We start from the raw sequence: 26051 nt of genomic DNA, 5'->3' as shown, positions 1-26051 counted from the left end.
ACAACACAATCTTTTTTTTTTTTTTTCTTTTTTTTTTTTTAATGTAATCAAAAAACAACACAATCAAAGTGGACTAATTTCTAGCTCCGTTTGGCTTAGTTTTGAAATTCATTTTAGAAGATAAGTTTTTGAAAAAAAATAAAAATAAAAATTTAAAACTTGTTTGATTATGAGTTTTGAAACTAATTTTTGAGGTGTATATTTTGAAAGTAATTTTTAGAAATTTTACAAATTAAAAACTTCTATGGTTAGAAATTTTCAAAACTACTTTTTAGTCAGAGTTTTTTGGGGTTTTGTATTTATTTATTTATTTTTCTTGTAGTCAAAACTTTTTACAATATTGGCCCCATTTGGTAGAGTTGTGGGAAAGTAATTATAGATTATAGCTTACAGCTATGAACATAAGTTGGTAACCTATTTAGTGCAGCTGTGAGATTATAAATTTAAGCAGCAGAGTAATATTTGGTAAATAAGCTATAAAATAGCTTTTGTTGTGTACTATTAAGGCAATAAAAATAAAACTTCCTAGATATTTAAAGAACTCCTAATTTCGTCCGCAAATTGACATACAAATATTATGTCTCCTCACTTCCATCTCGTTGTCATCACCTACAACATGATTTCTATGGCGTGCTTGTTGAGACGAAAATCATTCCTCTTCATTAGGCACATAATCTGTGAATCTATCATCAGAGTCAAATGCAATATCGCGGAACTCACTTCGTCGGATGAAATTATGAATTGCCATTATTGTATAAACAAGTTTGACTTGGGTTGGCCACTTATAGTTTGGTGGGATATCCTTTATTATTGGTAATTTAACTTTCCAAACCCCAAATGTTTTTTCTATGACACTTCTAAGTGATGGATGTGTTTGGTTGAATTTTTCTTGTGCATTTTGGGGGAAGGGGGGGTTGACCATATTCAAATTGAGCTAGATGGTATCTCTTTCCTTTGTAAAGTTCAAGATATCCTTTCATGTTTGTATACCCAGCATCCACCAAGTAAAACTCATCTATTTTAAAATTCTAAAATGAAATTAAAGTAAGGAATTATAAATATAAAAATAAATATGAAGATGTGAGTGTAGTACATCTATTGTAACAATCAAATATAAAACAGTTATTGTAGACACCCCATTTTTGACGGCCTTTACGACTTGGATGTCATCGCATGCACACCCGATGACGAGCTCAAAGTCCTCGGTGGAATGCCACAACTTTGAGCCCTTCAAACCCTGTACCCCTATTGCCTCATTCTTGGACTAGACCTTGGTTCTTCAAGCCTGCAACCCTTGCCACCTTTTTGGGTTGTCGGCCATCACTCTTGGTTGCCGGCCACCAGTGATGGCCGATCGGCCACCAGTATCTTTTGTAGATATTTTGTGACAGTTGTACCAGCTGTTTGCATAGATGCTTGCATCTGTTCCCACGTGTAGGGCTGGATTTTCTTGAGGGGAATTCATGTTTTCTATATATAGAGGGCCTCCCTCTCATGTTTTAAGGTTAGAAAAAAATTAGAGCAAAATTTTTCCTCTCTCTCTCTCTTTCTTCCAAATTTCTACACTTTAGCCTACATATCCTTAACCTTTGCTTATACACTTTTAACCAAATTTTCTCATCTTTGAGCTGATGTACTTTTGAACTTGGTTTGAGCTCTTGAAGGGTGTGTTGTCTTGATTTGTTGCCTAGAATTGGTCTTCTTTTCAAGAGGTATAAGGCTTTGCTTGTTGCTTTGTTTTATTTGCTATTATTCTTGAAATTTTTCCAACTGTTTTTGGGCTATAAAAACTCTGTATTTTTTGGCTGAAACTTGGGTTCTAAGGCCATTAAGAGTTGAGGGGTGGTTCACTCTTCTTTGCACCTTGTTTTGGAGGCCTGTACCCTTGTGTTTCTCATCCTTCTACTATCTGTTTTTAAGCTTTTAAACACTATTTTTCAGAGTTATTTCAGTAGCCAAAATCATGTTTTGAAGTCCAAATTTGGAGGGGTTAGTCTCCCCTCCTTGTGTCTTGCTTACTAGCCTAGTTTGTGCTATGTTTTAGCATATTAATCTAGCTATTGTTGTCTTAAATCCAACATGTTTTAGGACTTATTTTAGATTGTTTTTGGTTGTTAGTTGCATTTGAACTTTGTTTTGCATGTTTGTAGTGTAATTGTCCTCATGAGTTTGGTGTTCTAGGCCTTAGACACCATCTTATTTGAGTTAACTGCATTTGTTTATGGCTTTCTATGCTTGTGATCATTCTTAATCACCTCTGCAACCTCCCTATTTTCTTGGCTTTTGTTTTGCTTTGAAAGTGGTTCAAACAACTTGTTTGTTTAAGCATGAGATTGACATGTCATGCTTAATGGCTTAATCCCTTAGGAGGTTCATTACCAACGGTATGATGTTTCTTTCATGCCTAAGACAACACTTGGTTTGAGCCTTCTTTCCATTTAGAGGGCTTAAACTCACCATTGGACTAAATGAATTAAATAATGGATGGTAATCTAAAATGGAGTAATAAAATTGAGGCTAAAATGGTGAAAGATAATAAAAAAGTATTGTGTTCAGTTGGACATTAATTGAACACGTGGAAGCTTGAGGCATTTCATATTTATTAGTGATGAAATGATTCAAGTTTCCAAGGTCACCACTTCCCTTGATCAATCCATGAAAGAGAGGAGGTTTGTGTCTTGTTTTGTTGCATTTATCGAACTTGCACACTCTGGTTCATGAGCCATCATGCAATGAAATTGCTTGTGTTGATATGAAAAAGAGGGGTGAGTTGTGCGGACAACCCTTGAGAATACCCTGTGTATGCTCTGTTTGCTTTTTGTTGCAGCAAGATGAACAGGGCAGCAGTGGCCGGCAAACCATTTTCCATGGCCACCCGGCTATCACTGGTGGCCGGTAGGCCCTCACGGTCGGCCACTGATGCAAAATTTAGCAATGTATTCTTTGAGCAGAGCAGAGATATTCTGGAAGTGAACAGAGGTGTGAGTGTTCTATTGTGCAACAGAGACCTTCTGGAAGCAAAACAGTGGCTTTTCGGGTGGAAACCGAGCACATGCATAAGCATTCCTCGCATATCGAGCCTGTTTAGCTTAAATATTTGTTGTAATTAATTAGTTGTAGCCATTTGAATTTTGTAAAGTGTTGTAATTAATTAGTTAGTTTAACTAGTTATTTAATTAAGTGTTGTAATTTGATTAGCTAGAATAGTTAATTTATTTGTTATAATAATTAGTTAAGTAGTTTAACTAATTTAATTTGTTTTGTAATAATTAGCTTACCTTAGTTAATTACCTAGTTTATTCATTTCGATTCTTCTTCATGCGAGTCCTTCGTGCGAGTGCAATGTAATAATGTGTATGTTTTCTAACCCCACGTCTTTTTCCCTTTTATTTACTAGCTTATGATGGTTAGTTTAGGGACATCATGTTTTGTTTAGAATACTTCATGTTTGCATTCACTTGTATTGCATGCACTGAGGCTCGGTTCATCATTCTAACTGCATTGTTAGTTTAATACTTCTTTGAATATGTGCTTAGATTGCATGCTATTTCATTGATTCATATGCCATATTAGTAGCTGAGCCTAGTAATTACATATTGCATGTGTTGCATTAGTCATATCACATAGTTAGGATCATGCATTTTTCTAACTCATTTCTTTTTTGGCTTGAAGTACTAGGTGAACCTTTGCTTGCTTTAACATATCGCATGCATGTGATTGTTGTCATGTCTAGCATGTTTGCTATGAGGCTAATTGCTTAAGGGCTATAATTGCTTGAATGTTTGTGGATGAAGGCTAATTACTTGAATTGGAATAATTTGAGCAATGTTCATATGTGATCACTTTTTCAAGTGGTACATATTTCGAAATGATTTTCAAAACAAACATGAATCAAATGTTCCAATTCTTACAAAGTTAGTCTATACTTGTGTGTGTGCGCATCACATAGTAATGCTATCCTAATAAACGGATCAAGAGCATATAATGTAAATAAGATTCATATCATAATTAGTAGAGGCCGATCTTTAATCAGGCGAGTGGGGGTGGTCAATTCATTCATGATCTTCTCCTCTCGTACCTAAGTTCCTGAGCCGAGACAATCTTGGTGATGACGGACACGTGGCCTTTGGCACGAGTCATGGGTTTCCTAAATTTCCTAAAAAATATTTAGGTAACGACTCTGTATCTGACAAAACAGTCCATTTTTGGCATTTTTGATTCAAAATCAATTTTTCAAAAGATTTGTTGGGTTGGGACTCTTTGGTATTTATCTATTTCACATTGCACTTGTGGAATCAGATTCAGAACCACGAGAATCCGATACTGTAGGGCTTATTTCGACTTCCGAGAGAGGGCACGAAAAAGTCGAGCTACAGTTTCTGGCGACTTTGTTGGAGAAATTAGAGAACTTGACTCGAACTTCATGATATGAAATTTTATCTACACTTATATGTTCTTTGCATTTGCATTTGCATTTTCATTGGTGCGTTTAAGTCACTGAGTTTACCATCTGCTATTCCTGGACGGTTTGCCAGAGGCTTGCCTGAAAAGCTTGCGAAAAGGCTGACCGGTCACGAGCTCTGCCATGATGGAAACACAACCCTTGGATCTGGACTACCGCTGTACCGTTTGATCCTCCTTTCACTTCTCAGTATTAGGTGTAAGAGGTATATTAGGTAGCCTTGCTGAGGTACCCTTTTGACCATTTGGCCTAGTTGCATATCGAATGTAACACCCTCAAAATAATACATAAATTAATCATTCATGATATCTATAGACATAGGAGAAATAAACATATATTCACTTATCAGAGTATTCCTTACAAAAAGTATTACATGTTGACAACAAAAGTAAATGCCCCACGGGCTTACAACTTTCCAAGTCAACACTTGGTTACTACAAAAGAGAGTTCTAACTCTAACACATTAAGCCCTTGACTTGAATTTACATTTAACATCAAACAAAACAAAATAACCAAAAGAGTCTTCAACTCCCAAAGCCTTCCAAGCTAAGACCTTGGAGGCGGCATATCACCTTTACCTGAAAATGATGTCCCATATAGGGTGAGCCAAAGCCCAGTAGAGATACGCTAAACATAATATGAGAATTAACTAAAACATTAGCCTTTGATAAATGTTTAACCCATATAAATCAATGTACATCTCTTTCATAACCAATCCATAGTCACAATCATATTTCAATCCCTTTTCGTTTCATTATCCAATCCAATTCATAGATATGGTACATTGTTTATCCGAACAGTTCAAAATGAGATTGCAACTCATACTATCAACACTTCAATCATAATCAATTTAAAATGAGACTGCAACTCAAATGATTAACACTTCAATACTTCAATTCAAATGAGACTGCAACTCATATTATTAACGCTTTAATACTTCAATTCATCTACGTTATGCAAACTTAATTAAGATTTCGAGACTTTCACCCTGGACGCTCCGACCAACTTAGTTATCAATGGAGTCCATCCCCTATCTCCTCCCAAACAGGTTTGGGAGTACATCCCCTATCTCCTCCCAAACCAGGGAGCACATCCCCTATCTCCTCCCAAATAAGATACATATGCAATGTATTTAAACGCTTATCATATACAATGATCAATTTAAAGCACATATACAATGTGTTAATCCAACCATCATATTCAATGACATATTTCAGTTGATTAGTTTCAATTTACCTAATCATCATGCAATTCTACAACAATCATGGCTATCCTCCACCGATAGCCCAAACAGTTATTTCTATACAGACGATAAATTTATCAAACAAATAAATTATCAACATTTTCATAGGTGAGTGATTAATCAATCCAACTACACCATTCAATCTCATAATTTCCTAATTTCATAATTTTCAACTCAATTTCATATTTCCATGATTTCCCCAAATTAATTATACAAATTAATTATTTAAATTTAATTAGGACATTTTCCCTCTTTTCTCAACTTCAGCCCTAAGGCTCAATTTCCTCAATTTTATACCAATAATCCTATTTTCTAAGGTCTCACATATACATGGAGCTTAACAATTGGAAACCCCTTTTTTATAATTTCAAAACAAACCCTAACTTCCCAAAATCTTCATATTTCACCATTTATACAAAATGACTAAAATTTATGTTGAAACTCATAAAGACGAGTAGTTTATCTCTACCTCAAATTTCGGAGCTCAAAGGTGAAGAAGGAAGAAACTCAAAGTGCTCCAAATCCAACCTTTTTCGAAACAAAAGATAGCCCACGCAATACTCTAGCTTTTTAACAAAGGGGGTATGGTAGAAACCCCCTAGATCAAGTGTATGTATAGAGAGACGGAGTGTATAGAGAGAGAGACAGTCGGATCTAGGGTTTTGAGGTAAAAAGAGATCAAAAAGTGAAGAAGGAAGCCGCTGCTGCGAATTGATATATACAGGGCTCGCTCGAGCAAATGAGTGGTCGCTCGAGCGACCAGACATAAAAGAACCTCGCTCGAGCGAACAATGCAAAGCTTCAGGTCTGCAACCCAGAAGCACGCTTGAGCGCAGGAGTTCTCACTCGAGCGAAGAAATCCAAAACATAGAGCTTGCTCGCTCGAGCGAAGAAAAGCTCACTCAAGCGAAGAAACACAACCTTCAGGTCAAAAAGAGATACAGACGCACGCTCGAGTGCAAGAGTGCTTGCTCGAGCGAAGGAACTAAAACATAGGGCTCGCTCGAGCGACAAAAGCCTCGCTCGAGTGAAGAAACCAAAATCTGGACAGCAACCATTTATTTCAAAACACACCCAACCTGTTTCAAACTCACCCAACACATCCCAAAACTCAAATACAAAGAATTAAGGGATGGAAATGCGATATAGACAACAACAAACATCTACGGAACCGAGTCCGGAATACAATAAACAATGGAGGGAAAATCGGGATCGCTATATCGAAAGCTATAGAGACTGGTCCAAACTAGAACAGGATGCTTACCCGAATACAGGATTATGTGAAACTGCTTTGTTTGAATAGTAAACCCTAGTTCCTGACGAAACTAGGACAGGGTAACCCTACCCCCTCATAAGGGTGTTTTGGCTCTCACTTAACTAGTATGTGCTTTACAGTGAAACTGTATAGGAATGTGTGTATCAGTTGCAAGTTGGGTATTCATTTTTTTGGGCAGAATTCAGTGTTAAGTGTAGTCTTACAACTTTGATTACAACTGTGTGTTGTTAACATCTGAGCTGAGGTACTATACGGTTTCTAATTACTGCTTTCTTTTTGCTAGGTAGTATAACACCATAGCTTCAGACAGTTCGGATATCCCCCAAACGCTCTGGACCCGTATTAGAAGGCTTTGCAAATCCAAAGATCTTGTTGGGGGACAGCCCGTGTTTACTTTGCTTCCACCGGTTACTACACGGAGGAGAGCTAGGTAGAGTTCACCGATCCAGTTTCTACAGTAATCACCCCTCACTTCACCTGCATCTAGTCAGGCTCTGTCTTCTACATGTAGTCCAGTATGAGATCACTCACCTATTCTGATGGCACAGTATCCCCCAATCAGTATGGAGGACTTGATTCACCATCTCCAGCAAATAGTTGAAACCCTACAGCAAGATGCTGCTCGACAGGCCGAGGTCACAGCTTGTTAGGCCAAGGTAATAAACAGGCTACAACAACAACAACAACCACAGCCGGCAGCGGCTTCTGCATCTCATGCACCTCCTACGGGTATCCCAGCACCCAGAGCCACTACCCATACTGCTAATGCCTATGCTGAAAATCAGGGCAATCCGACAGAACCAATCCTACCGCAAGCCTCCAAAGCACCTGTGTATCAAACTGAGGCTCCATTTGAATTTGAGGTTGACCCAACTATACTTAAGGTCAACAAGCTAGAGAAGTTATTCAAGAGAGCATATGTGACAACCCTCACCACTGATTAGTGCTAATCTATGATTAAGCATGTTAACTGACTGATTGACTGAAATCCTGAACTGATTGATTGAGTGTATAGCTTAAGTGCATTTCTATCTGTTTGTTATTGATTTATCTGTTCATGTTTTAAGTTTCGAACTGTAAATTGAAGGCCTTATCAGCAGCCGAATCTGAAATTGATTAGTGTTTTGTGCTAGTTAGAATTTATGTGATTTTATGGTATATTTAATTGAAATGTGATTTGGTATGATTGAATTAGATTTAATAATGTTAAATTACATAAGTTGGCTTTATTTACCTAATTGCCATTGAGTGGGTTATGCTAGGCCACTACTTCTCTCACCTTTAGCATTGTTTAGCACCATTTCTTCAGCCTTATTCCTAGAGCAAACTGACTAGAGAGAGAGGGAGAGTAGGAGAATTGATTTTAACCAAAATTGGCTTAAAGGCTTAGGAGTTTGAAGGATTCCTTGCATATTGAGCTTCTACATTTGAAATTGGAGACTTAAGGTAGAGAATTTACCTTCTTGTTTGTAAATTCAAGTTAGTTCTTGCATGGTTCATGGTAGATAGGAACCTAAGGTCGTAAATTGGTCTTAAATTGTTGAATTGAAACTTGAATCATGCATGCAGGTACATATTCTTGCATTTTGAAGTTGATTTTCATGAAATCTTGCATGCAAGTTTACATTCTTGTTCTAGTCCATGAGTTCATCATGGTTTTGAGTTTAATCTTGCTTTGGATCATGTTTTAAGGCATTAGAATTCACTTGAATTCATGCATGTCATAGGTTCTTCATGTTCATGAAAACTTCTTTGAAATTGTGTTTAATTGAACTACCTTTGGGCTTTAATTTCTCAAATTGATCTTTGAAACATGTCATATTATGAGTTTACAAGTGTTTTCCATAAAATTAGCCCAAAAAGATCGAATTTGATGCTTTAAAGTTGAGTTTTGAGCTTGAGGTTCAAATCTGAAAATTCCAGATTTTGGACTCACGCTCGAACGGGAAACTCTACGCTTGAGCGGGAAACTCCACGCTCGAGCGTACACACTGAGTTCATGCAGTCCGCTCGAGCGGGGAAAGTGACGCTCGAGCGGGAAATGTGTGTATCCAGTACTTTGCATTTGTTTACAGTTCACTCGAACGGGGGAATGAACGCTCGAGCAAGGACTTGTGTCTCACGCTCGAGCGGAGGTCGAGCGCCCATCGAGCGTGAATTTCACCCATCCAGTACTTTTGCAGTCCGCTCGAGCGTGGCTATTTTGTCTGCATGTCTGCTCGAGCGGGGAAACCCACGCTCGAGCGGGACCCTGTTTCAGCAAAATTTTGAAAAGTGCTTTTAAGTGCATCTTTGCATCATCATTCCATCATATGCATTCCTAGGCCTAGTTTAAGACATCTTAATGAGGATATTGATGTATAACCACACCGAGGCAAATTAGGGATTAAGTTATTATTTCCCAACCGTGTAGTTTAGTGTGTGTTCGTTCTGTAACTGTGTAGGGTTGGCATCCGAGGACGCTCTAGCTGCTTATAACCCAGTGCTCTGTGAGTAACAATGTTGTAAAGATATATTCAATCATGAATATTTTCTGAATGATCAACTGTATTGCTTTTTGAAATGATATTTCTTACTGAATGAATGCTTGTCCTATTTGCGAACTGTATTCGTGGCATCCATAGCAATTTACTATTACCGTACTGTACTGCTACTGTCACAGAGATCTCTGTCGGTTCCCATGTTTGGAACCACTACTGTTTACTGATATGATGGCCATAAACTGACTGTTCGGTCTGTTAAGACCTACTGTACTGTTTTGCTATTGGATGTACCACATATGACTATTATAGTTTCTGAACGACTGTTATGGCATGAAATATGAGCCACAAACTGAATGACTGATGTACTGATAAATGACTATTTTCAATACTGAAAGGACATTCATTCTTAACCTCTTTACGCATATGTTATTCACTGGGCTTTACCTTACTATTTATATATATATATATATATATATATATATATATATATATATATATATATATATATATATATATATATGTAGGTGTCCAGGCACAGGATCGGAGCTAAGAGCGTTAGGTTAAACTCCCTTTTTGTCAAGCCAACCAACATGCCTCACTGCGAGGTTCCAAGTGCTGCCAAGCTAAGGCTGCTTGAGGGTGTTTTAGATTCCCCCTTTCTATTTCTGTTTTGTATAAACTGTATAGACTTGTACTGTACTGTTATGATGGGGACTTGGTCCCTAACCGGAATGATTGTATATGATGTATGTATATACTGTTTTTATTCTGAATGTGAATATGTTATGAAAAGTCTTTTTGCATACAGACTGTCACAGCTCATTGGACATCTTTTCATTACTGCATTGGCTTCCGCCAGCCCCTGTACTCTGTAATACTGTTTTACTGTTAAGCAAGCCTTCGGTAATCTCGGATTACTGGCCGGTTACGGTGCTAAACCCGTAGGGGCGGTTTTGGGTCGTGACAACATAGGGTGTTAACTCCATTCCAGACATAGAAGATGGGTATGCTAACTCTGTAGTGACATTGCTAGATCGGTCCAAAATGCCGCACATCTAGAGATTTGATGGTTTCAGAGATCCCATGGTTCATCTACGGCTGTTTTCAAACATCTTGCGACCGATTTGCCTGACCAGATTACAAAAGCTCTCCCTCTTTGGCCGCACCATGTCTGGTAAAGCCGCCATATGGTATGCAAAGTTGAAGGATTCTATGAAGTAGAGTTGGGAGGAAATAGCCAAGGCCCTTGTTGCTTAGTACTTCTACAACACACAAATCGAAGTTATAACTCGTGATCTTGAAGCAATGTGTCAGGAGCCAAATGAGGGCTTTTCAGAATTCGTAACGAGGCGGAGGGCTAAAGCTTCAATGATGACTACACGACCTTCTGAGAAAGACCAGATAAGGATGGTAGTCTACAATCTGCACGGGAAGTTATTGCTAAAAATGATCATTCTATCTCTATTCACGTTCACCGAGCTCCATGAGATGGGGGTTCAGATTGAAGACGCCATGAAACATGAGTTGATTACTGATGAGAAAGAGCAGGCCAAGAGGCCTTTTGTGCGCAATTCCAATGCAACCACCAGAGGTAGAACAACTACATGACTGTCGGATGTGAGCGTTGTCACCACCACAACCAAGACTGCCAATCCCTTTGCCAATACAGCTCCACAAACTTCAAACAACCTGGCCCGATCCTAGAGAACCTTTACTCAACTCTACATGACCCTATCCAAAGCCATGATGGTGTTGATCAAAAAGGGGCACCTCAAACCATTAGAGCCACGCCCACTACCTAATCCTCTTCCACCGAAACACAATCCAGCAAAGTACTGTGCATTTCACCAGCAGTATGGTCACGACACCGACTAATGCTTCAAACTGTGTCATGAGATTCAAGATCTCATTGACAACAAGGTGATTGTACCACCTTAGAAACCAAATGCAACTACGAACCCTCTCTCGGCCCACAATCAAGTTCCTCCACCTCACAATCTAAACCTAATCCATACATTGGCTATACCCTACAACCCCATCGTATATATTACCCCTTCCCACCTACCTAAACCGATGGTGTTCATTCCTGAAAACACAAATTTGTACATGATGGACACGTCCACACTTCAACCTAAACTTGTGGTAGTGACAGTGGCAGAAGAAATGAGGCTAGCCTTAGAGGAGAGTACGAGTCTGTTGCTTGAGTGCTCTGAGGACTTGTCTGAGGGGGTGTACGATCCAAGCTACTACATTGTTGCTGATTGATCAAGTCAAGCCAGAAGTGGTATTGCCAACTGTAGTGGAGGTCAATGTGGTTAGGGAGGATGGCCCGAGTCAAGGGCTAGATGATTTGGCAGAACTTGAGGAGGACTTAGATAATCTGCAATTTTTTGACGAACAAGATCAATGGGATATGCAGATTGACTGGTTCGATTTGAATGGATCAACAGACAACTCTGGGTGGTTGAGTGATGAACCCGACAAGGAGGAAGGAACTGAAACAAAACCAGAGGAAAAGAAAACAGGAATTGCTGCAGTGGCCAGAATGGCCAATGAAAAGGGAAAACTGTCGGAGAACACCGACGTGGAAAATTTAACTCAGGAACTGGGCGCTGTAAGTACTGTGGACACAGAACAGGAAGCTACGTTGAAGCAGTTTGCACAAGAGAAGGTTGAAGACAGCCAGAAAGCTATAATGGCCTAACACCCTGTAGGGGAAACTTGTGAGGTGAAAGTGATACAAACGGAGCCGGACAACTGTTTGTCGACTGTCGGAGGTATATGGTGGGAGGATGACAATCTACTTCTGGCTCACACCGACGAGGACTGGGGTGAATTCCTTGCAGACAACACGTGGTACGCAGAAGAGATAGACCACATGACAAGAAGTGGGCGATATTTCAAGCCACCGCACTTAGACCGAGCTGAGGCCTCTAGGAAAGATAGAGAGGTTGAGAAACAGAAAGAGAAACAGTTTAAGGAAGAAGCAGTGTTGAAGCAACTGAAGAAAATCCAAGCCGACATCTAGATCCGGGGTCTGCTCATGGCTTCCCGGGTACATCGACAGGTTGTACTATCAGCAATGGATAAAGCTAAATTGTCCATTGACACTACTCTTGAACAACTTGTAGGATTGGTCTTCCTAGGTGGTATCGGGCCAACTCTAACCTTTTCTGATAAAGAATTGCCGCCGGAAGGCTCAGCTCATAACAAACCCCTGTACATATCAGTTGAGTGCAAGAAAAAATGGGTGCCGGCGGTGTTGATAGACACCAGTTTAGCTATTAACGTCTGTCCTTCTCGCACAGCTTATGCAATCAGCCTTAGACCAACAGACTTTGTGCCCACAACCTAAGTAATTCGGGCATATGATAATACAAGTAGAGAGATTATAGACACGGTGCAAATCAGAGTCCAAGTAGGCCTAGCTCAGCAGGATGTCGAGTTCCATGTCCTGGATGTCCGGGCCACCTTCAACTTACTGCTAGGGAGGCCCTGGCTGCATCATGTGAAAACAGTCTCCTCTACCCTCCACCAAATGTTAAAATACCTCCACGTGAAGGGAGTGGCGATTGTTTTCGAGAATTTATCTATTCATCCACCGCCAGAGGTAACTACACCAGTGTTGGAAATCACACACGGCGAGGAGGATGTTTTTCTCTCAGGGTTTACTCTAGCTGAGGCACGAGTAGTGCAGACCATCTTGGCAGCAGATGAGGGCATGTATGTTAACGCCCAATATGTTTATTTCATGAATAAACTGCAGCATGTGCTAGGAATGGGACTTGGAAGAAGTGGCTGGAAAGGAGTCACAGCATTGGCCGATGTGCCGCATAATCTACATGCTTTTGGTCTGGGATATGTACCCACCAAAGAGGACTGGATTAGGAAAAAAGAAGAGATGGCAGACAGATCCAAAGCCAAGCAGGCTGTGAAACACTATGGGCTCATACACAAGCCAATCCGGGGAACGCTGAATGGCCGCTTCATTCGAGAGGGAGAAGATTTCCCCTTTTGCGGCTTTCCCAAGCCCTGGATGAATTCTACGAAGCAGCGTGTCCCCGGCTTCGAAATCTTCTTTGACCTGCAGCTACAAGATAGTGATGTCGAGGAGTAGGCTGAACTAAAAGCTAAAGTTGAAAAGAGCATGGAAAGTGACTCAGACAACAGCGAGCTTGGAGTAGGGGCAGCACTGGCATGTCTCCTTACAGATCCTCCGGCTGACTTAGAGAACTTAGGGGATAACCTTACCATCTCCATGATCGGGGACCAACCAAGTGTGAACCCATCCAGCAACATTTTGGATGCATCTGAAGCATCATCTCTCATCTGGTAGCTAGAGAAAGGTTACCTATCTAGTTTTGAGTCAGGTGATGAGCTAGAATCTGATTCCACAGAGTCTGTGGAGTCAGAATCAGATTCCAGTTCTTCTGAGTCTAAGTCTGGTATTCTTGGGAGTGATAACTCGGATGCCAAGGTCTTGTCTAGGTCCTCTTTTTCTTTTGCTTTTGAGTCTGTTATAACCGATGAGCTGGATCTTATGAATGAGAACACTACCGATTCTAAGTATTTCTTTGTGCCGCTTATTTATTGCATTGACCAAGATTTTCAGAATTTTAATGAAAACGATAAGGAAGGAATTCCTTTGGTTTTGAAAAACTTGATTAATTGAGAGGAGGAGAGGTTTGCAAAACCCTACACTGATGAAATCATTGCTATTAATGTGGGTACTGAGAAGGATCCGCGTCTGGTCTAGATCGGGTTCACGTTGTCTTCCGAGGAGCGCGAGCGCTTAGTCGTTTTATTAAAAGATTTCAAAGATGTTTTCGCATGGTCCTACGAAGACATGCCTGGAATCGATCCTAAGATTGTACAGCATTAGATCCCTCTTGACCTCGAGGCTCGACCCGTCAAGCAGAAGTTACGAAGAATCTGTCCGGATTGGGCGCTGAAAATCAAGGAGGAGGCCACCAAGCAGATCGAGGCAGGTTTCTTGTTAGTATCTGAATATCCGACTTAGTTGGCCAACATCATCTTAGTGCCAAAAAATGATGGTAGAATCCGGGTGTGTGTGGACTTTTAGGATTTGAACAGAGCCAATCCGAAGAACGACTTTCCTCTGTCGCACATTAGTGAATTAGTGGACTTCACTGCGTGTCATGCATTACTATCCTTCATGGACGGGTTTTCCGTGTATAACTAGATTCTGATGGTGCCCGAGGACAGAGATAAAATTACATTTACTACGCCGTGGGGTACCCACTGCTATCGAGTTATGCCGTTTGGGCTGAAGAATGCAGGGGCTACCTATCAAAGGGTTGCAACTACCATTCTGCACGACATGACCCACAAAGAGGTCGAGGTGTATATGGATGACATGATTTTCAAGTCCAAAGAAAGAGAAGGCCATTACATTGCCTTGAAGAAATTCTTTCAACGGATCAGAGAATACAGACTGAGGTTGAATCCGTAAAAATGTACTTTTGGTGTAACAGCAGGAAAAATGCTGGGTTTTTTGATCACACAAAGGGGCATCAAAGTAGATCCTTCCAAAATTAAGGCCATCCTAAGAATGCCACCACCAAGGACTGAAAAGGAGGTGCAAGGCTTTCTGGGTAAAGTGCAATTCATAAGACAGTTTATTTCCAAATTAATCTTACTTGTGAACCACTATTTGATCTCTTGAAGAAAGGGAAGAAATTTTGATGGGATGATCGATGTCAATTCACCTTTGAGCAGATTAAGCAGTACTTTCAGAATCCGCCGATGTTATCGCCGCCAGAGCCAGGGAAGCCGTTGATTTATACCTGTCAGTGACAGACACGACTATGGGATGCATGCTTACTTAGGAATATGAGGATAGGGTAGAGAAAGCCATCTACTGCTTGAGCAAGAAAATGCTGGATTATAAGACCCGCTACACTCCGTTGGAGAAAGCTTGCCTAGCCTTGGTATAGGCTACCAAGAAATTGAGGCACTACTTGTAAGCTCACTCTGTAATCTTGGTTTCGAGATTAGATCTCATCAAATATCTCTTTGAGAAACCAGTGCTTACGGGTAGGCTAGCCCATTGGTTGTTTCTCCTCTCTGAATTTGATCTTAAGTATGTTACCCACAAGTCGGTCAAGGGGAGAGCTGTAGCAGAGTTCCTGGAAGATCACCCAGTATAGGGGGATGAGGTGGTGGAATACTTGTTCCCAGATAAAGCCATTCTGCAAGTCAAGGAAGAGACTTGGACCATGCACTTTGACGAAGCGTCCAATCAATACGGTTATAGGATAGGTGTGTTACTGATAGCACCCGATGACTCCCATATACCTTTAGCCTTCAAACTCCGGTTCAAGGTGTCCAATAACGAAGCTGAATATGAAGCGTGTATCGCTGGTTTAGAAGCCGCCCTAGAACTAGGGACAAAAAAGTTGGATGGTATCGGTGACTGTAGACGTCCCCGAACGCCCCGGGAGGGTTAGTCCCGTTCTGTTCATTTGGGGTCACTACAGCTCGGACTCTTAAATGTCACGGTTCCTAATCTGAACCAAAGAGTCCAAATCCGGCAAATCGTTTTGAGAAACTGATTTTTTTGAAAAAGTAGTGCCAAATATGGACTGCTTTTCCAGATACAGAGTCGCCACCTAAATATTTTATTTTGGAAAATTTAGGAAACCCTGACTCGGTGCCAAGAGGCCACGTGTCCGTCATCACCAAAGTTGCCTCGGCTCGGGAACTTGGGTACGATTGGGGAAGGTCACTTCGTGAGCACCCCCGCTCGCCCGGTCATAGACCGGCCTCTACTAACCATGATATCTAGTTTTGAAAACATTGTGAGTTCTTATACCGGTTATTAGCCTAGGTTACTATGTGATGCTCACAACATATAAGTATAGACCGAGTCGCCTGAATTGGAACGAAACATTTCATGTCTGTTTTTGAAAGTGGTTTGCTACCCGCAGGTAGGCTTTAAAACATTTGATGATTTATTCCAATTTAAGTAACCCAACCTTCACCCACAGGCATTCAGACAGTTATATCAGGTAAGCATATAGCCTCATGGTAAGCATGCTATTCATGGCAGCACTCACACGCATGCAAGGATGCTAAAGCATAAAGCTTACCGAGTACTCCAAGCCAAAATGGAAATCACATTAGAAATCATGCGTGAATCCTAAGTATACAGAAATGCCTAATGCAACACATGCAAAAATGCAACCTATAGTAGGCTCGGCTATTCTAAGCATGGCATATGGAATGCTACAGCTAACATATATTCAATTTGGAATTGAAAATACAATGCAGTTAGTATGATGCGCCGAGCCCGGTGCATGCAATACAGATGAATGAATGCAAACATGCTGTCATACTGTATGCTAATTTAAATATGCCCTAATCTAACCATCAAAAGCGGATAAATAAAAGGGAGAAAGACGTGGGGTTGGAAGACATACATCACACTCACGCACACTTATTACATTTATGCCCTCGCTCAGAGGGTCCGAATAAATATACAGTCCAAATATTACAGTCCCGAATAAAAGAATATTACAAAGTTCTAATTAATTAATGAATTAACTAAGAAAGCAAATAAAACTGGCGTGCAAGCCAGGGATTGCCTTGCTTCTGATGGATGATGCATGTCCGGGTTGTCTTGCGCGAAAATCCACCGGAATGCCCCAATTAGCCTCTGTTTACACCTGTTCTTGAAATGCGTGCTAGGCCCCGAAAGGTTGCTGATTCTTCGTTTTGCTGCAACAGAGAGCAGGAAAGGGACATAGCAATGTATTTGCACAGATATATACATGTCTCGATCCTCGTGCCACCAATCACGCATACCGAGGCATGATGGCCGAGGAGTCGAAATGCACAACTCAATATAGGATGAATGCACATGAAACTACAGCTAAAACCTAACTCCATCATGGATAATCCGGAGTGTCGGTGACTGGGGGAATTGAGACACATTCCGTCACTCGGAGTACGAAATGTACCTCGTTTCCCGTGTCCAGGCTAACTCCTATTCCGAACACGATGCAATATGCATGATATGCATGAAATGTAACTAAGATGTAATCCTAACATACACAATGCTATGGAAAATGAGATGCCTCGAAATGCGTGCACACGGGTACGTAAACTGAGAAAATGGCAGAATGCAATCTAAGATACAACCTAGTATGCACTATGCTGTGAAAAATGAGATGCCTCGGAATACGTGCACACGGGCACGTAAACCGAGGCGATGATATGTGTCTCGAAATACGTGCACGCGGGCACGCAAACCGAGGCGATGATATGTGTCTCGAAATACGTGCACGCAGGCACGCAAACCGAGGCAATGATAGAAACAATGCGAATGACATGAAAATGAGATGCCTCGAAGTGCGTGCACACGGGCACGCAAACCGAGGCGATGGCGGAATGTGATGAAATGACATGGAAATGACAAATGGGCTTATACCAACATGAGTGAGCCTCAGCCATACTCACATAGGATGCCGGCGGGTAAAAATGGAGTGCCTCGAAATGCGTGCACACGGGCACGCAAACCGAGGCGATGACAAAATATGATGAAATGACATGGAAATGACAAATGGGCTTATACCAACATGAGTGAGCCTCAGCCACACTCACATAGGATGCCGGCGGGTAAAAATGGAGTGCCTCGAAATGCGTGCACACGGGCACGCAAACCGAGGCGATGACAAAATATAATGAAATGACATGGAAATGACAAATGGGTTTATACCAACATGAGTGAGCCTCAGCCACACTCACATAGGATACCGGCAGATAAAAATGAAGTGCCTCGAAATGCGTGCACACGGGCACGCAAACCGAGGCGATGACAAAATATGATGAAATGACATGGAATGGATGGAAATCATTCTAACAGGATTTCAGCAACAAAATATGGGGGAAAACAGTCCCGAAATGAAGCGAAATGATACCAAATGCAAGGAATTGTCCCGAAATGTGAATTTAGGCACCCGAAATGACCTATAGCTATGCCAAACATGCACAATATGGACATGAAATGCAAAGACAGAAGCTATACAGTCCCAAAAGATGCACTTTCACAGTTATAAACATGGCCAAACAGCAAGCATAGGTATGGCAAAAATAGCATTCAAGAATAGGGGCCAAAAGAGGGGTAATGAAGCAAGTGATATAAGAAAAACCCAAACTGAAAAATTTCCTTCTACAACGTTGAAGAGGGACCAAAAATATGAATATTTACAGTATATGACAGCCCCAAAATCAGTATACAAACATGATAGAAATGTGATGCAAAATAAGGCTCAAAAGTGGTTATAACATGAGGTATACAAAATAATCACCAAACAGCCAAAGACCCTTAATAAAACATGTAGAATGGACCAAAATAAGCACTTTTCCAGAACTGTAAAATGGTCAAAAACAAAAGCATGATAGGCTAACTAAACATGCAAGAATGGGGAATAAAAGAGCGATATAACATGAAGTGACCTATGGAGGCCCCAAACCATGAAAGGACCTAAATGAAACATGAAGTATGGACCAAAATAAGCACTTTTTCAGAACTGTAAAATGGCCAAAAACAAAAGTATGATAGGCTGCCATTGCATGCAAGAATGGGGAAGAAAAGAGGAGTATAAAGGTAGGTACAACATGGAAATCCCAAATGGTGTTGAGCCCTTCTTCAATGTTGAAGAGGGGCTCAAAATAAGCCTAATATCAGTTTACAACATGCTCGAAAATAAATTGCTCAAGGGCCAAAAATAGCATGCAAGATTGTGACATATAAGAGGATCAATGAAGCAAGTGTGTCATGGAGGGCTCAAACAGGGTTGAGCCCTTAATGAAAAGTGAAGATGAGCTCAAAAGAGGGCCCTTTTCAGTTAGGGCCGGAGCTTGAAACAAAAAGCAAGTGGGGCTTACAAATGAATCAAGAAAAAGGGTCAAAGTGAAGAAAAGGTTGCTTACCCTTGAAGACTCAAACTTTTGTTGCTTCTTGGATGAATTTGCAGCTTTTTTGGCCTTTGAGAATCCTTCCTTGTTGCTGGAAATGAGGTGGTGGTGGTAGAGCTTGGTGGTGTAGAAGGAATGATGCTTAAAGACTTAAGGTTTTTCAAAGAATTGAGAAGGATGAAGATGGAGTTGTGTATGGAGGCTTGAAGGAGAATTGTTCTAACCCCAAAATACTACAAGGCTTGCTTGCTATATAGGCCAACAAGGGGTTGTAAAGGTGGGGGAAAAGGAGAGCAAAATTCCCCCAAAAGGGTCACCCCGGATGTAGATATTTTTGGGAGAAAACCAAGGCACAGCTGGAATGCACTCAACCTGAAGAAGCAGGCCGGCCAGGTATTTTGCTGCAGGTGGCCTGCCGGCCACTTAACATAGTCGGCCGGCTAGATCAAAGAAAAAAACGGCCGGTCGGCCAGAAAAAGTGGCCGGCCACCCCCTAGAATGAAGCCCCAGACGTTAGCTTTCCAATGGCGCAAACCTTGCATTAAAATTTCTCCTGTAGAAAAAGTTATGCCCCTTTCCGTGAAGCCGCGCAGATTCAGTCCAAGCGGACATCAACCAACCACATCTCTCCCCCCCGAACTTGGACTTGGGAGATTCTTGAGTGCAAAATGAAGCCCCGGAAGTAAGCTTTCCAATGGTGGTGGCCTCATATCTTAATTCCTCTTGTGCAAAGAGTTACGCCCATTTCGGTGAAGCCGCGCAGCTTTTTCTCCTTCCCGGATTCATGCTGAACCACTTTTGACCAAAAAGAAGTTGGATTTTTGGCAAAATTACTGGCCTCCCACCAACTTTTGGTGTCCTCCCATGTGTGTAGATCACATATATGTGGTTTGGGGTTGGCAACAGTGACTCCAGGGTGTTCAACATTGCATTTGAAGAGGAGGGGCAAAAATGGAAAGAAAAATTAATGGCCGGCCATAAACTTTTAGGATCCTCCCAAGTGTGTAGATCACAAATATGTGGTTGAAAATTGGCAACACTAACCCCAGGGTGTTCAACATTGGCCCAGAAGAGAGGGGTAAAAAAGTAATTTTACAATTACTGGCCGGCCATGGGTTTTTAGGGTCCTCCCAGGTGTGTAGATCACAAATATGTGGTTGAAAGTTGGCAACACTAACCCCAGGGTGTTCAACATTGGCCCGGAAGTCAGAAAAACGGGCGCCGGGAGGCTCCGGAGGAGAGATAACTGGTTGCTGCAACAATTACTAGCCTCCCACCCTTCATTGACCTTCCTGGTGATAAAACAGAGGTACCTGCCAAAAATGAACGAAAACCGATGCAAAACGAATGTTCGGGGGCCAAAACACGAGTTCGGGGCCCCGGAAACTGCCCGTTAAACACCGAAAGTGGCGTTCGGCCACGAAGTGGGTTTCTCAAACCCCAGTGTCCCTCAAAAGGGAGAAAATAAGATGTATTCCAAAAATCAGAGCAAACGGAGATGGTTAGGCGGTCCCGAACCGAGGCACACGGCCTGACGGCTCCGAAAACCGGAAACCGGGCTCCGAAATGGGAAAAATGGCCTACGGCCACCAAATGTAGCCCACGGGCATTGAGAGATAGTCTACGGGACCTCTCCCTTCCCTCAGGAAAAGAAACAGAGAAAACCGAGTCTGGTTCGCAAACCGAGACAAGGCACAGAAGAGGGTTCGGAAATCCGGAGGCGGGGCTCGCAGCCAAGACTCTGAAACTTCTGAACGAGCACATTATGCAATATCACCAAGTGCTCAACTGGTGACGTCTGAGTCTCAAGGTCGGTCAAAAATGGGGTGTCTACAGTTGCCCCTCTTTGACAGAACTCGGAAGTCACAAGTGACGGGAGTGAATGTCAAAGCCAAGAGACGATCCTTTTTTGACAAGGCCGAAGACTTAGACAAACATACAAGATAAACAGAAATGTGCCCGCAGGCAGGGGGCAAAATGCGAAATGATAATGCAAGAAGATTTTGAAGATTGGACTTATACGCTACGCGAAGCCGGTTTTTGAAAGTTGGACTTATACGTTACGCGAAGCCGGTTTTTGAAAGTTGGACTTATACGCTACGCGAAGCCGATTTGAAAGTTGGACTTATATGCTACGCGAAGCCGATTTGAAAGTTGGGGATTCATGCAATGCACTGTAACGTAGTGGCTAAAATGCAATGTAATAGCTAAGAGGTAAAGGTACCTCACAGGGGCATTGGCAATGACTTACCTCATGCTGCTGGGGGTCTCCCGCTTCTTTTTGGTTGAACTGCAGGTACAACTTTTCTCCTTGACCATGGTCGCAGCTTTCCCTATTCTCCAACGGGGTGACAGACTAGGTTGGTTCAGTATCCAGAATTGAGGTGCATACACGCTATCTCAACCTATGGGGCTTCCATACAGATTTCAAGCCGAGGACACGCCTCTGGGTATTTAAACCAGACTTTAGTCTCGGAAATCCCGAACCTTTGCGTTCTAGGCATAAGCCATTCGAACTCTAGTTTCCACCGTCGCAGTTGGTCTCACTACAGGAAAAAACACTTTTCGTGACCAATATTTCTGGTCGCAGAAAGGTGAAATCTGGTCGCTAATAGTTTTTAGCGACCAAAAAAAGTTCGTCGCAATTTGGTCGCCAAAAGTCCGTCACAGAAGGTTTTTGGAGACCAAAAGTGAAGCTGGTCGCGGAAAATCATCATTTGCGACAAAATTCTTTGGTCGCGGAAGGGACTTGAATTTGCCAAAATTGATCCTATTGCGACTAAAAATTTGGTCGCTAAAAGTTAGCTTTTAGCGACCATCTATTTTGGTCGCTGAAATATAACCATTTGCGACGAAAATATGGGTCGCAGAAAGTGGACTTTTGGCGACCAGAATAATTCTAGTCGCAGAAATTGAGAATTTGCGACGAAGTTCTTGGTCGCGAAAAGGTGGACTTTTGGCGACCAGAATACTTCTAGTCGCAGAAAAAGAGAATTTGCGACGAAGATGTTAGTCGCGAAAAGGTGGACTTTTGGCGACCAGAATACTTCTAGTCGCAGAAAGTGAGAATTTGCGACGAAGGTATTAGTCGCAAAAGGTGGGCTTTTGGCGACCAGAATCTTGTTGGTCACAGAAAGGGTGTATTTAGCAATTTCTAGAACCTTATTGCGACTAAAAACATATTGGTCGCAAAAAAACCTTTAATTTCAAAATTAATTCTTTTAAATATAATGCTAAATTTTTTGTAATACCTATAATACATTTGCAATTAATACATAATTCATGTCCATCCAATCAATTTTAATATACCAATCCAATCTTAAAAAAAAAAAAAAACCATCAATTATAAAGTCAAAATAATAATTAATATATTTACAACCACCTGTCAATATCAACACATTACATGCCCAAAATAACCATCCATCCTTACAATAAATTCACCACATCAAAAATCAAAAAAGCCATCAATTATAAAGTCAAAATAGTAATTAATATATTTACAACCACCTGTCAATATCAACACATTACACGCCCAAAATAACCATCCATCCATCCTTACAATAAATTCACCACATCAAAAAATATTTAACAAAACATCAAAGATTTCAAATGCATGTCATATTTGTCCGATGCGAAGTATCTCAAAAACTCCACATATATATATATGCACAACTTAGAATTAATGCATCGGCAAACTCAGATCCATGCATGATTACGCCTCTAGCTAGCTAGCTAGCTACCTGCAATAAAATAAAGAAATAAAAAATTGAAGAAAGCGTTGTTAATAATAATATATTTGTTTACATTTCTAAATAAATAAATAAATAAATAAATAAATAAATAAAAACCACAACACCACCACATTATTACCATCCTTACAGTTCGTGTATTATCTCCTCCATCACTAGTTCAATCCCTAACTATGTAAATAGAATTATTATCCATGTATAGATTGTAAGTAGAATATTCTGTTAAGTCAACATTGTGGGGACAACTGTAATGTGAATCAAAATATTATGAAAACATAGTGTAATTTTGCCAAACATTGAGAGTAAATTATAATTTCTCAAATTTTCAGGAGAGATACAATGTATTTATTTATTTGTGTGTGGACATTGACCATTCTCAGCCATGTCTTTCCCCAACACAAGCTTCAATAGTTGGTGAGAAACCAACAGAGAAAAAAAAAACAAACAACCAGCAATCCAAAGCAACACAAACCAATTAACTAATATTAGAAAAACACACCATCATCTGCAAACACCACCTACTCCTTTATACACATAGTACCTCTTAACTTTACCTTTACATAAAGTAGCCTTTAACAAGATAAAGCCTCTTGAACCAAACAAGCTAACAAGACAGTCATAGAAATGTAACTATGTACCTAAATCCAATAATTTAATACCAAGTCATGTACTGAAAATAAGGCACCTCAACCTATGTCCCCCAACCATCCAACTATGTACCTAAATCCGAATGAAATTAACCTATGAAACCAATCAAATCAATATTAGACCATCATATGAATGGATGCCAACACGACAGTCATAGATCAACTGTCAAAATCAGATCTATGAGCTGATAAATTGAAGCAAATCCCAGAAGTATTCACAAACCATCAAAAGCAATAGTACTTACTCATCAAAAGAGTCGTATCCACTACCATTGCCCTACATTTGTCTCATAAAGTGTTCAAACTGCTCAAAGCGTCCTTCATATGATTGAATTATCCCTTTCAGTGATGCTACCTCTTCTTTAAGGCCCTTAACCTCTGCATCACGTGCTTGTGACCTAGTTGTAGAATTGAATGCAGAAGACGGCTTTGGACCAACCCCGAAACCTCTCAAATACCCTGAACGCTTCCCAAGGACTTGAACAGTAATTTCCTCCTGTGTTAGCGGGGTTGCTCCAGGCTGTGAAGATTCCTCACGAAGTTGGTCCATCTTTTCCTGTTTGTGTTAAAAAAAGAAAAGAAAAAAAAAAAAAAGGATCAACAGTTATCCTATTTTACAAGTAGACTAACTAGTTAAGCATTATATACGACTATGAATAACAAATATAATGAAGGTATACTTACATATAACTCCGCACAAACTGGTTCAATCCAATCTTTTTTTTTTTACTCCAATGTGAGGTCTTGAAAAAATCTACAATGTGAGGCTCCTTTCCAGTTTCAATTCCCTACATGAAACATATAAAATGCAAGCTTAGTAATATTGTTAATAAAAAAATTGCAGCATTAACTATAAGTTTTAAAACAAAAAATATGTTACCTCAATTGAGATTGCTGCTGAAAATGACCTTGAACCCATGGTGTGATTATAGGGTAACTTTTTCCTGTTGGCTATATTTCTTGTTGACCGTTTCTACAATTCAATAGAAATATTAACTTAAAAATCAATATCCAAGCATGGTTCATTGTAGTGCAATTAAAAGAAACATCCATGACTGTTAAGTTAATTACCTTGTGTGTGTCACCAAGAAACACTTCATCAATCATGTATCGCCAATCTTCTTCCCTCACCCCAACAAATGGTTTACTATAAGGATCTGTACCTTCTTTCACCAACTCTTTGTAATGTTCATGCATATGATAACGCCAGCCTTTGAACAAATGTGTGGCCTTTGTGTCAATGATTTCTTGTGGAAGTGGACTATCATCATATCCTTCAATCTCAAACTTATCCTGTCCCAATTAAACATAAAATGAAAATTAAACATCTTATATATTAATTACTTCAATCTCAACAACTATAAAAATTAAATTACCCGCAAGGATTGGACAATAGCTGCTCGAATGACTGGTGGAACGTCCTCCCAATTTTTTGTTCCTTGCAATGGGGCTTGCAATCGAATTTGTGCCCCCAATTCGTTAGCGGCCTTGCTGGCATTAAGCCCCACAAATGTCCTCCTCTCAATAGAAACTCCAACAAATAGCTTCTTCCCACCATGTTGGCTGATGAGTCTACTACTGTTCTTACCCCTAGTTGGACCTCGTACTCGCTTTACAGATGGACCTATATTATAAACACAAAATGAAACACTATTATAGGCTGCTGCTAAATAGGTTGCTGTTGCTGTATATACAGAGCAGATTTTAAGAACTCTCTTTAAATAGCATATGTGAACTATGTGTCATATAATGTATATAGGTTGCTGCTGCTGCTGCTGCTGCTATATAGGTTGCTGCTGCTGCTGTACTATATGTTCAAGCTTGCTATTATGTCATGTTCATGATTATAAGATTACTATGTCTAAGATAAGATGACTGAACATAATTTGATGCATGTTTTTTGCCTCAAGGGATCAAAAATCCTGGCTCCGTCCCTAAAACAAATCCATCTGGTTTCCATCGATATAGATTGGAAACAAACATGGGCTAAGTATGATTCATACCAGTCAAATCCATGGCAAACTTACACAAGCAAAACCAACTAGTAGAATGTTACAGCTTTAGTTTTCAGCAAATAATTCGAAGTTGTAAATATTGTATGATTGCTTGATCGATGAGGAAAAAAAAAAATAGTAAAACCAACTACTCGAAAAGGCCCAGCATCATATATAGGCCAAAAACCAATTATGCAGCATCAGCTCAGGTACATGGAATTGGCTATTCTTTAGTAATTTTCAACTGATACAATC

General features: G+C 40.5%; 1 protein-coding gene across 1 annotated transcript; it reads right to left on the bottom strand.

The window, feature by feature from the left end:
• Positions 1-24575: 24575 nt before the first annotated feature.
• Positions 24576-25818, bottom strand: LOC145802634 (uncharacterized). The gene is made up of 4 exons (XM_082895393.1): positions 25806-25818; positions 25179-25426; positions 24874-25095; positions 24576-24775 (listed from the first exon to the last, which is right to left on the bottom strand). The coding sequence occupies exons 1-4, from the start codon at positions 25816-25818 to the stop codon at positions 24662-24664; spliced, it is 597 nt and encodes a 198-aa protein (XP_082751519.1). The 3' UTR covers positions 24576-24661.
• Positions 25819-26051: the final 233 nt, after the last annotated feature.

This window comes from Camellia sinensis, chromosome 11 (assembly GCF_055761805.1).
Source record: "Camellia sinensis isolate YWXY chromosome 11, ASM5576180v1, whole genome shotgun sequence".
NCBI lineage: Eukaryota > Viridiplantae > Streptophyta > Magnoliopsida > Ericales > Theaceae > Camellia > Camellia sinensis.
The sequence above is the reverse complement of the archived record's forward strand: the minus strand, read 5'-3'. Positions and strand labels throughout refer to the sequence as shown.